The 12,644-nt window shown below is 38.2% G+C and overlaps 2 protein-coding genes and 1 long non-coding RNA gene across 3 annotated transcripts; all 3 read right to left on the bottom strand.

The window, feature by feature from the left end:
• Positions 1-11: 11 nt before the first annotated feature.
• Positions 12-2,376, bottom strand: LOC139128650 (uncharacterized). The gene is made up of 3 exons (XR_011551362.1): positions 2,297-2,376; positions 399-662; positions 12-113 (listed from the first exon to the last, which is right to left on the bottom strand). It is a non-coding gene; the product is annotated as an uncharacterized lncRNA (long non-coding RNA).
• A 3,490-nt stretch (positions 2,377-5,866) lies between these two features.
• Positions 5,867-7,640, bottom strand: LOC139128658 (B-cell receptor CD22-like). Its single transcript, XM_070694393.1, has 3 exons — positions 7,391-7,640; positions 6,911-7,174; positions 5,867-6,201 (listed from the first exon to the last, which is right to left on the bottom strand). The coding sequence occupies exons 1-3, from the start codon at positions 7,638-7,640 to the stop codon at positions 5,867-5,869; spliced, it is 849 nt and encodes a 282-aa protein (XP_070550494.1).
• Positions 7,641-10,194: 2,554 nt separating this feature from the next.
• Positions 10,195-10,891, bottom strand: LOC139128657 (cell adhesion molecule CEACAM6-like). Its single transcript, XM_070694392.1, has 2 exons — positions 10,726-10,891; positions 10,195-10,466 (listed from the first exon to the last, which is right to left on the bottom strand). The coding sequence occupies exons 1-2, from the start codon at positions 10,889-10,891 to the stop codon at positions 10,195-10,197; spliced, it is 438 nt and encodes a 145-aa protein (XP_070550493.1).
• Between the last annotated feature and the right edge of the window lie 1,753 nt (positions 10,892-12,644).

Genomic DNA, 12,644 nt, shown 5'->3' with positions numbered 1-12,644 from the left:
TCGTCCAGTTGTGGTAGGTTACTTTAGGGTTGGAATTAATTTCGCATTCCAAGTTGCATTCTCACCTTCCTTTACTGTTACTTTTTCGTCGACAACCGCAACGTTCGGAAAATCTGTACATACAAAATTCAGCAATTGATATTGTTAAATGCTTGCACGTTTCTTTATAGCTTCTCCAGATGTATCTTATAGTAATAAATGATTATCCTGCCTGATGTTTCCTAGCCGAAGATTTTGTTTAAGGCACAGCTAAAATTGCATCATGGTACTACCACGGAGGTAAACTTCATAGTCTAAATCTCTGTATGAGGTTCTCCTCTTAGTTATCCGATAGATGAAATGTATGCAGAATGTAGTATCGAATACAATTTGCTCTTAGTAATGTGTACTACACATACATTCAACACTGAGTTCAGTTACGTCCTTTCCAATTCCTGTCGTTCCATCGTAGAACGTATTAACAGCAATGCACTCGTAGTGACCAGAATCGAGCCAAGTAGCATTTTCGATGGTGTAGTTCAGCTCTGTAGACACGACAACCCCCTCTTTTGTCCAGTTATGGTAAGTTGCCGCTGGCTTTGCCTCAACTTTGCAAACTAACGTCGCTGTTTCTCCTTCGTTTATTGTTGATACTTTGTCATCGATGTGCACTCTTGGAGGATCTGAAATTTTAATACAATCGTAACCTTAATGTAGAATGCCACTCGGTTACAGATTTTGGACTCTAAATTTGGATCACTTGATTCCTTGTGCGTCTGTGAGCCTTCAATAGAGACAGCGATTTGCATGATCTCTGAAAAGTGAACTCATAATATAAATCTAATATTACACGAATCTCCATTGGCTTAAGGGCACTTACACTTTGATATTCGATTAAACGACATAGCAAACATTTTTTGCCCCAATTGTCGTCAACGTACAGATTATTAAATATTAAGATAGACCATAGACCCCCGAGAAAAACGGAACAAGCAACTGCTGAGGTTTCTTTGTGCGATCTATCTTGGAATATATTAAAGTTCATTTACCAAGCGGTCCCCGACAACAATACTTCGTACTTAACACAGAATCTCATTAACGATCAAACTGACGTTCTGAATATGTACACTTTGCTCTTGCATGGCACGTTCCGAGTAATGACACTGAGAATTTGAGGGTTTTTTTTATACAAGTCATGGTGAATGTTATTTTAGCCATAGACGCTGCAGAAAACTCTTGCTAGGTATCGATAATATAAGTCTACATTCCCTACCATAAAAATATCCGATAACAACAAACATTTAAAAGTTAAACTGCTATACACTTCCCCAGTCCTGCGGAACGAAAATCTGACCTTTATTTCATCTGTCACGCAACATTTGACGAAAATCAGGGTATATAAACAATGACTGCTCCATCGGAGCTCAAATGCACGACCTCTAACATTTTGGTACTGTTTTAGCCTAAAGAAACACCAGATTTCGGATAAGCTACACATGTTTACATCCGCAAAGTACTAGAAAATATATTTGTAACACTGACTTTCGCTGTCAGTAGAAACTTTGCGATAAATCGGGACTCTCCAACGGTTGGTGGAGTCAGAAGCGGTAAGGTAGACATGCATTTACACAAAGCTGAACGCTGTCCTCGTAAATTTGGCCGTTCACAGTTTTCAAACAACAACATTTTAGTAGTTAACATACATACTTTACCGAATCATGGAGCACTCCTCGCACAGAAAATATTCCGAAGGTTAAAAAACTGCAAAAACGAGGGAAAATTCGGAGATACACAGACGATTGCAGAATGTAAACAACTCTGTGATGTCAACTGCTGTCAAGTCTTGAACTGCAGCGATATATGTTTCGGATTTCTATTCGAAACTTTGTCACTTTACAGCAACGTACTAACTCCCTGCAGACTTCTAAACTATTTTCACGAATTCTTCTCAAAATAGTGTAACACTTTTCTTTCTAAAAATGGACTTGCGGGTAATCCGGAATAACTTGTAATCCGAAAACATTATGACCGTATACCCGATGCACGTGTCTGTGAACCGGACATTGTGCAGTCAGTCGGACCCAGCGACATTCCGTCCCCGACCCATTAACACCTCTTAATTATTGCAAGATAGATCGCACGCTGCTAATCCCATAGACCCTTTGTTCTCTATCGCAGTTGCCTGTCCCGTTTTTCTCGAGGGTCTATGGATAGACATCAAGTGAATGGGATAAATTTGGACTGACAACAGATAATAAATCAATAAATTAACAATTAGTGAGTATGGTAAATATAGCAGTACAATTTGAATACGTACATTGAACATCAAGTTCAGTTCTATTTGATACCGTTCCTGTGGATCCATCATAAAATTTATAAACGACAGTGCACTCAAAAAGGCCAGAATCAATCGGTCGAGAACTGTCAATAACATGCCTTAGGTTGTCAGACACAACAACGCCATCCTTCGTCCAGTTATGGTAAGTAATTTCCAGGTTTGAGTCAATTTCGCAGGTCAAGGTAACATTTTCACCTTCCTTGATGTTAGACTTGCCTTCTCGACTGTTACACCGGGGACATCTGTTAATCGATATTCAAATAATTATTAATACGTTATACTCACAGGATCTAAAATTAAACTTCATGAGGAGAAATCACACAATTTGAATATAGTTTGGATGATTTTTATTGCGTGTTCAATCATAGTTGGGATGTGGTCATCACATCATTTTGCCCTTGATCTGTACATATGTTTTAAAATATGCCAGAATTTACATGACTACAATAAGGCAAATATTAAAAAACCTTATCTAGACTGCATTGAATTCGTTTCGTAATCCTATTAAAAAGAATGAAGTTACTGAAAACAATGATAAAATGATGACGAAGAGAGCTAAGGGACTGGTCAGTTTCTTCAGCCTGGGGGGGGGGTGGATTCATGGGGGGTCACCCTGTTTTTGACTTTGGTGATAGGGGGGGTCACCATGTTTTTGAAATGCCCAATAGGGGGGGTCAGTGTGTTTTTGAATTTAGAAACAGGCTCATCATTGCCTAAAATGCTAGTTTCAGCCACAAATTTCATCATTCAGTTGTATTTTTCGGCGCGCCCTTCGGGCGCGTAACTTGAATAATAATCAGTCATATTTTCAGCACGCCCAACTTTAACATATCAAGCATATATACATCAGAGATATCTGTATGTTCAATATTTTTCAGCGTGCTCTTCAAGCTCATTACTTTAATATATCAGACATTTTTACAGCATGCCCTTCAGGTGCATGACGTTAATATACAAGGCATATATATCAGAGATATCAGCATGTTTCATATTTTTCGGCGCGCCCTTCGAGCGCCATACTTTAATAAATCAGAGATATCTTGATGTTTGCTAAGTGAAAGTGTACCATTATGAAATCTGCATTTCACATGAAAAGGATGACAAATTCCTGATACTTTTCTGTTCTCTCTATGAGAATTCAGTATGAAAAAGCAACATGCACAAAATTCACAATATATATTTGATACAGTGACTTATTTTAGAGATAGAAAAATGACAAGATATCTTTCCTTCTCATTGATGCAATTATTTTCCTTTGTGTCACAGGTTTTCTGTAGAAAGATGCTTTTTATGAACAAAATAACAGTTAAAAAGGCAGTTTTTGTCATTATTAACTGTGCTTTTATGGTTTCAATGTTACAAGAGAAGGTCCTCTCAGACACTGTACACATCAGATTTGGCTAAAAAAAGCTCTCTATGGCTCCTCAGGAGATTTAATTGGATGGTTGGCAAGTCTTAACACCCATCAAAGTTTTTGATTCACTGCTTTTTCCTCTTTGATTTTAATGATTGACATCCATTTCTGTACAACTGTTCAGGACATCTGGTTAAGCATAGAAAGTGTGAAATACATTCACAGCTCATTCAAAATACAGCTCATTCAAAATGTACTGTGTTCAAACTTTAAGATTGACACTTTGAAATTCCTATCTTACAACTGACATGTCAACAATTTCTTAAATATAGAATGACTATTTAAAGTATAAATATATGTAAAATGTAATATATATATATATATATATATATATATATATATATATATATGATTATGTCCACCTTTTGTTTTACCTATGTCGGCGCCGGGGGGGGGGGGGTCACCCTGTTTGTGAAATTTGGAAGAGGGGGGGTCACCCTGTTTTCAAAATTTGGAATGGGGGGGTCAGCCCTTTTTGACATCGGCAAAAAATAATCCCCCCCCCCCCTCCAGGCCGAAGAAACTGACCAGTCCCTAAGATTTGACTACATACATTGAACAGTGAGTTCAGTGGCATTGGATCCCATGCCTGTCGTTCCATCATAGAACACATTACCAGCAATGCACTGGTAAGTACCGGTATCCTGTCGTTGGGCGCTAGCGATGGTGAGGTTTAGGTCTGTGGACAGAACAACGCCATCTTTCGTCCAGTTGTGGTATGTTACGTCCGGGTTGGAATCAATTTTGCAACTGAGTTTCACCATTTCGCCTTCTCTAATTATCGAGGCTTCAGTAAAAATGCCGACCTCAGGAATATCTGGAAGAGTGTATCATCTGTTACACATATTCAAGCATGGCTCTCTCTCTCTCTCTCTCTCTCTCTCTCTCTCTCTCTCTTAATTGTTGTATCCATTTGCAAGTGTAGATGCAACGATCCTTGATAAGATTTTATGAAATCGGTGAAAAGTTAAAACAAATAAAGAATTTATTGCATGAACTGAACTACAATTTCAATACATACATACATTGGACATCGAGTTCGGTTTGGTTTCGTGCTGTTTCTGTCGTTCCGTCATAGAACTCGTTACAGCAATGCACTCGTAGAAGCCAAAATTAAGCCGGTCGACGCCGGCAATGGTAAAGCTCAGGTTTGTTGACACGACAGCGCCATCCTTTGTCCAATTGTGGTAAGTCATGTCAGTGTTGGAATCTATTTCGCAGCTGAAGGTCACATTTTCACCTTCCCTCACTGACACTCTTCTCTTGTCAACTGATACACTGGGGGTATCTGTTAAACGATGGTCAAGTGTATATGTTGTCAATCTTAAGTGGTTGTGGCAAGCAAATTTCAATTTCCTTAAACATATGAGTGTGTTATATTTATTGTCAAAGTTGGTACAGTGAATTTCAAAATAGCTTGGAATTACAACGTGCAAGGGTATTACAAAACGTTTATGGCGATAGAAAATATCGCCAACTACATCCATTACAAATGTTCTCCTTCGATAGGTTGTGCAACAATTTTACCCGATACGACACCCACAATAAAGCGAAGGTTGAAATACATAAGACCTACATTGAACAGTGAGTTCAGTGGCATTGGATCCCGTGCCTGTCGTTCCATCATAGAACACATTGCCACCAATGCACTGTAAGTGCCGGTATGCTGTCGTTGAGCGTTAGCGATGGTGAGGTTTAGGTCTGTGGACACGACGACGCCATCTTTCGTCCAGTTATGGTATGTAACATTGGGATTTGAATCAATTTTGCAAATGAGTATCACCATTTCGCCTTCTTTAATTATCGCGGCATCGACATCGATGCTGACATGAGGGATATCTGGAAATGTGTTTATAGCAAAAATTAATTTCATCTACAACTTAGCATGTGTGCACATTATCATAACGACAACATCATCATCATCATCATCTCTCTCTCTCTCTCTCTCTCTCTCTCTCTCTCTCTCTCTTTTCTCTCTCTCTCTCTCAGCCTTTATTATGTTGCTGACGATGAATATGCATCTATCTTATGGTTTCAGTTACATTTGCACTGATTTGATGTCTATTTTGTGATCGGCATTCATTTTTTCTTATTGATTGATTCATTGTTTTCTGGAATATGAAAAAAAAAGATTCTTATGGTGAATCCTGAACATTGCAGACTTTTATTTTAGAAGATTCCCTACATGGAAGGTTTCCAGACTTACATTCAACGTTCACTTCGGTTCCATTTTGTCCTGTGCCAGATGTCCCATCGTAAAGTTCATTACCAGCGATGCAATAGTAGATTCCATCGTCATGTCGTTGGACCTTTTCAATCATATATGATAAGTCTGTTGACACGACAGCGCCACCTTTCGTCCAGTTATGGTAGACTACATCCGGGTCGGAATCAATTTCGCAGTCAAAGGTTACGTTTTCACCTTCCTTCACAGTTACACTATTCATGTCAACTTTCACAGCAGGGGCATCTGTAAATCGATAATGTATGATAGGTTGCTAATATATATTGGCTGGCACAATACTGAAATTTCAATATTGGCTTAGGCAAAGTGGTTGCAAAGTGTAGTTTTGAGCTTTTGACTTGACTCTGCTTCAGTGTCTTAGTCTAATATCCCGAAGGCTACCGCATGAATTGTAACACTTTTCTGAGAAGATTTTTGTAAATACGCCAGTATCGGATGTGAACTGAATGTCGTTTCCGTACATGTAATATTTTTTACAGTTTTTTTACAAGTTGTAAATCAGCTGCCTTTTTTCGAAATAAATAAATATGAGCAGCAAAGTGCGTTTAATGAACAAATTATTGTTGATTACAGAAGATCTAGAGTGGCCAAGAATACTTTTCAAAGAACATTAACATAATGGCAGAGACCTTGAAAATTATAGATATCTTGTTTTGATATCTGTGAGAAATACATGGCTTGCCTGGATTTTGAAATAAGGCTATGTTTACAGGAAACTCTACTGTAAACTTGAATGTTATTCTTACACAGCTTATCATAATTGTATTTGTAACTGTGTTTCTATTTGTGATAGTTTCCTGACAGTTTTTAAGCGAGCGAGCAATCAAGAATTCTCAACTTTATCTGTCATGTGTTTGTAACGTGCATTCGTAATCCTGCTACAATAACTGCACTGCATTTAAAATCAATGAAACTGCCAGTCTTAAATACATACATTGAACAGTGAGATTAGTGGCACTGGATCCCGTGCCTGTCGTTCCATCATAGAACACATTGCCAGCAATGCACTGGTAAGTGCCAGTATGCTGACGTTGGGCGTTCGCGATGGTGAGGTTTAGGTCTGTGGACACGACGACGCCATCTTTCGTCCAGTTATGGTATGTAACATTGGGATTTGAATCAATTTTGCAAGTGAACATCGCCGTTTCATCCTCTTTAATAATCGGAGCTCCGATATCGATGCTGACATCCGGGATATCTTGAAATGCGTTCGTGAAAAGAACGAATGAATATTAGATAATTGCAAATTTGCTAAACAAATTTTGTCGGGATCAAATATATATCTACTCATGTCAATTTTTGTAAAACTTTTGGATCAAATTCACTGCAGAATACCTATATAGCTAGAAGGAATCTCTCTCACATGCATTGTGTAAGGTATTTTATCAGTGTGTCAACATATTTTCAGACTTACATTCAACGATTACTTCCGTTTTGTTGTCCCCTTCACCCAATGTCCCATCATGCAATTCGTTAACAGCGATACACGTGTATATTCCTGTGTCATATCGTTGGACGTTGCCAAGTACGTGTTTTAAGTCTGTGGACACAACAGCGTCATCTTTGGTCCAGTTATGATAAACTACTGCCGGCTTGGAATCTATTTCGCAGTTCAAGGTCACATTTTCGCCTTCCTTCACAGTCAGAATTTTCTCTTCAACCATTACGCCGGGTAAATCTGAAAATAAAAATTTCGCATTTGGCAGTTTCAGATATTGACATTCTTGCTAAATCTTACATAGTTTTATATTCTCTGCCTTAATCATCATTATTTGCAGTTGTCTGACCTGTAGCTATTTCTATACTGCTTTTTCTCATCTTTTAATTCTCCGCTTGACTTGTCATATGTCATAATTTATTTTTTTTTAGTCATTTATAACAAATCCTAGATTAAAGGGTACACACATTTTACTTGTACATGTGCAAAAATTAGGAACACCTCATGACATATGTCGAATTCACCTATTATTGTGCTAACCTCTGTGATCAACAAACGACCATGTTAAGGAGTTCATGTTTAAAATTAATATGCAGCGTCGCATTGACATTGGGGACATATCTAGAAAAGCAATAAAGAGAAAAGAAACAGCGAACAGGATCCTAAATAAAAACAGGGACAAATGAAGGTTCAAGATGGCAGACGACAGAGCATGTACACTCACACTGTACAACCAAGTCGAAGGAGGCTGCAGTTACTTCCTGAGTACCATCCCAAAACACAACCGTTGCGACACACGTGTACGCCCCCTCTTGGTTTCTCTGGGGAGTGAACGCCAACGTATGATTTTCAGAAACCACTACATCGCCGTATTTCCATTGTACGCTGCTTGCAATGGGATTACCACTGACTTCACAGTACTTGGTGAAAGGTCTGCCTTCAAGTCCAATGTTGTCGACGTCAGATAACGTTATTTCAGGTCCATCTGAAAATGTGATTGACGCAATCTTGTATTTGCGTTATGTGCATATTTTTAAATGGTATTCAAGATCACATGCGAATAAGTGAATTCGAACAAATGCATCTGATCGTCTTGAAAATGCTAATGCTTTTTGGGAGGAAAAGCCTGCCAATAAAGTACTTGAACCAGCTTCAATAAGTTTTAGTCCGAGTTCTCTAACTCAGCTGATACATAATTAAAGGTTTGGCATGGACTATCTTGTTATTAGTTTGCCCTAACAGTATTTGAAAGAATCCATTATGATTGATTCTTATAATTTACAGTAGAATCCATGAATGTATCCCTCGTGATCCAGCACTGAGAATCCAGCACTAAAACACAAAATTGATTTCCTTTAAGTATCTGGCAAAACTGCCGAATATTCTGGTAGAATCTAAAATAGAATCAAGCGTAATCCTTTGGCTCTATGAATTCAGCTTTTTTGGCATACAAGAAAGACGCCTTCGATATGCACGAGTGACTCATGTAATTTGCGACACCATTGAAACTGCGATAATGAGCAAAAAGCTTTCATTTTTTCCTGTATGCAACGAAGATGGATAATGTATACCTACACTGTACATCGAGAAATATCTGTAAGGTTGTACTGCCAGTAGTGTTATCCCAAAACGTATTGTTTGCAGTACAAAAGTAGTTTCCGTGATCGCCACGTGTTACGGATGTAAAGTTTAACCAATCGCCGCCGCCGCTGACTCCCCAAGACACGACATCCACTCCAGGGTTGCTCTCAATGACGTCACAGAGGACACTTATGCTGCTGTTGACAATAACTTGGCCAGTTTCATTTATTGGTCCATAAGTAATCAAGGTAATCATGGGTTCATCTGTCGACATAAAGGACAGGAATTTCTGTAAACGTCGTGTGTGTGTTCTTCATGAGAGCAGTTTGATAAAAATTATAGAATTTGATACGCTAGCTACCTCCCTCTTGTAAGATTATTTCAACACACTGTTTATATCCATGTATTTAGATCTTTCCATAGGACAAAGTGTACTTTAGAAGGACAAGTGGTTTGTTCCAAACACGCCTGTTTCAGCAATCCCACGTGAAAAAAGAGAATTCAAGTAATTTAGGAATTGCTGAGTTGACAAAAATTCGAACAGCAAAACGTCTGTTTCGAGTATCGTCACATGTAACGACTACAGATTTTCCAAGCTTTGGGAAACTTTTTCTGTTATAAGTTTAGTGATTAACAATAATAAATTGTTGATGTGTCATGACTAATGTATAAGTATTCAAAGAAAAAATAATTGCACTTTTCAATTTTGTTTATCGAAAAGCCAATAAATACCTGCGCAAAGTCAATCATAATCGTAAATGCGGTCGATGCGTCAATGTCAACCAGAAAACATTCCATAACCTTGGTGCAGCACACTGTAGTGTGAAAGGAAGAAAGCTGCTCTTTCTTTAACTTTTTCATGATTTTAACATGAAAAGTGATTTAAGATGTTTACCTTCTTAAACCATTCTGATATACTAGTAAACTGTGCTAAACATCAACTTTGCTTGCAAGCAAGAGAAGATTAAACATTCAGTGAAACACTTTACTGTCGCGCACGTGCACGCACATTCTCACCATCCGCGGCTAACATACATGGTCATAAAGTTTGAACCCCATGCCAGCTTTTAAAATAGAGTCTTAATGGGCTCTGCCTTTCATATAGAAAAGGGTAACAGCTACGACTAACAGAACTACTGCAAAATTATGTCTTCACACACAGTGCGAACGCAATTAGGTGTCTCCGGAACCGCTATAATTTACTTACACTGTACGTCCAAATACAAATGTGCACTTGCTATTTCCAGCGACCCGTTCCAAAACGTTGTGTTCGCTTCGCACGTGTAGTTGCCAGTGTTGTTCTTGATCGCTGACGGGATCTCAAGCTGCGGCGAGGTAGAAACTCTTCCGCCTGGAAGAGTCCATTTGTACTCCGCCTCGGGATTAGAGTCGACAACACAATCAGCTGTAAACGTATCTCCAAGTATAACTCTCCCGTTACTTTTATCTTCTATATTCACATCAGAGAAATCTATAAATACGTGATTGATTAATAGATTAATTGATTGAATGATTAATCCATCAATCTATTCAGTCAATTATCTGTTTATTTCATCAACTTATTCATTACGTCATTTATTAATTACCGTACTTATTTATTATTTTATTCCTTACTTACTTAATTAATTAATCATTTATTTATTTATTTATTTATTTATTTATTTATTTATTTATTTATTTATTTATTTATTTATGGAAAAGATTAATAAAATAAGTGACATCTTACTTACATTGTACGTCCATAAAAATCGAGGAATTTCCATATCCCATTTGTCCATTGAAGAATGTGTTATTTGCATGACACGTATATGTTCCAGCATTGGTTCTATGCGAATTTGCGATAACAAGTTCTTGGTCATGGCTAATGACGTCATCGTTGACATCGGTCCATGCCATATCGCCTTCGGGGTATGCATCGACGTGGCAGCGTGCGAGGTACACGTCGCCCTCAATCACTTTACCATCACTCAGGTCCTCTATCTGTACTGACGGTGAATCTGCAATATTAATATGATCATTTGATTTTATTTGTCATTTTCAGTCGCTTGACGATACAAATTAGTTTCAGTACATTATGGTTGGCATAGATATCAAGGGTGATGCGTTTCTGATTTCCACATTACGGGACTTTCACATATTCTCTTTTTGTTTCTTCTAATACGTAGATGTCTGTCTGTCTGTTTGTCTGTATGTATGTCTGTCTGTCTGTCTGTGTGTCTGTGTGTCTGTGTGTCTATGTGTCTGTCTGTCTCTGTCTCTGTCTCTGTCTCTGTCTCTGTCCTCTGTCTCTGTCTCTCTGTCTCTGTTTTTTTTTTCTCTCTCTCTCTCTTCTCTCTCTCTCTCTCTCTCTGAATCATATTATATACACCGTTTCTGGATCTGTCTTGTGTCGATCAAATAGAAAATATTTGCATTTTCCCATACTTACAATGTACGTGGACGTCATAGAATGCGGTGCCTCGTCCAATGCTATTGTCATGGTACATATTTTCAGCAACACAAGTGTACGTCCCATTGTGTCGTCTTGTGACGCTGCCAAGATTTAACACCTCACCGTCTGAATTGTTGCGTCCATCAGGCTCTAACCAGTACCAGGCATTCAGTTTTTTAGGGTTACCGTCCTCTGTAATTTCACAGACAGCGAAAACTTCATCTTCTTCGAGATACGGTCCAATGGTGTTGTTGGTAACGGCCACTGTCGCAGGGTCTGAACATATAGAAAAAGATTATTTGCACAAATAACTTTCTTTAAAACATACAAAACAACACAGTGAAAATGGAACGGGGAAAGGGAAAGAGGGCATACAACACTTGTCAGCGGTTAAGCATACAGGGATTTTCAGTGTTTTTAAATATTGCTGCGCTAGACGGACGACTTGGATAATGATATCACTATCATTGTGATGTGACTGGGTTTATGATCATAGTGTCGCTCAATAGGTAGATTGCAGCGGTCTTATCCTGAAGGGATGTAAAGAATACTGGAAGCAGCTACTAGTATACATCTAAAGAGGCTACTTTATTTTTACCGAATTTAACACAGCAATCTAGAGACTGGTGATTAACTGATGAATGAGTGGAGACTGACCGTTGCACGTTGTGCCCGGACATATATACTTAGCCTTATGAACAGTAATGACATAGCATTGTTCTTTTCTTCCTGGAAAACTTAAACGGCAATCGTTGCTGACACAGCACGTAAGAAAGACAATGCACATAGTACGTAGCAGGAAAAGAGCTTCTGCTGTAGTCAGTCACTATTTTCACACATTTGCGACAATCCTTAGCTTATATTGTCTGTAAGAATTGAAAGTTTTCAACTTTCAACCAATCTTTCTCAAAATCAAAAATAAGAAGAGTAGAAATCAAGTAGCATTGTCCAAAATTTGGTAGCAGTGACAAAAATCCCCCAATATTTACCGATAGTTTAAATTCTATATAGCTGCCTATCACTTTTCACAAAACTAACACGATTAAAAAAATCATTCGCTCTATAAGCTTCGAAATGAATGTGGCGTTGAATAGCATTGAGTATAATTATGTAAGTGAAAGATACATAAGCAGTGGATAGACAATGACTATTTTTAACCATTTTGTACCACAAGTATACCTACACTGCACATCCACAGATATGTCGTCTATGCACGTC

The sequence above is a fragment of the Ptychodera flava genome, unplaced genomic scaffold, assembly GCF_041260155.1.
Source record: "Ptychodera flava strain L36383 unplaced genomic scaffold, AS_Pfla_20210202 Scaffold_63__1_contigs__length_709137_pilon, whole genome shotgun sequence".
Taxonomy (NCBI): domain Eukaryota; kingdom Metazoa; phylum Hemichordata; class Enteropneusta; family Ptychoderidae; genus Ptychodera; species Ptychodera flava.
Note: the sequence above shows the minus strand (reverse complement) of the source record. Positions and strands in the feature narration are given on the sequence as shown.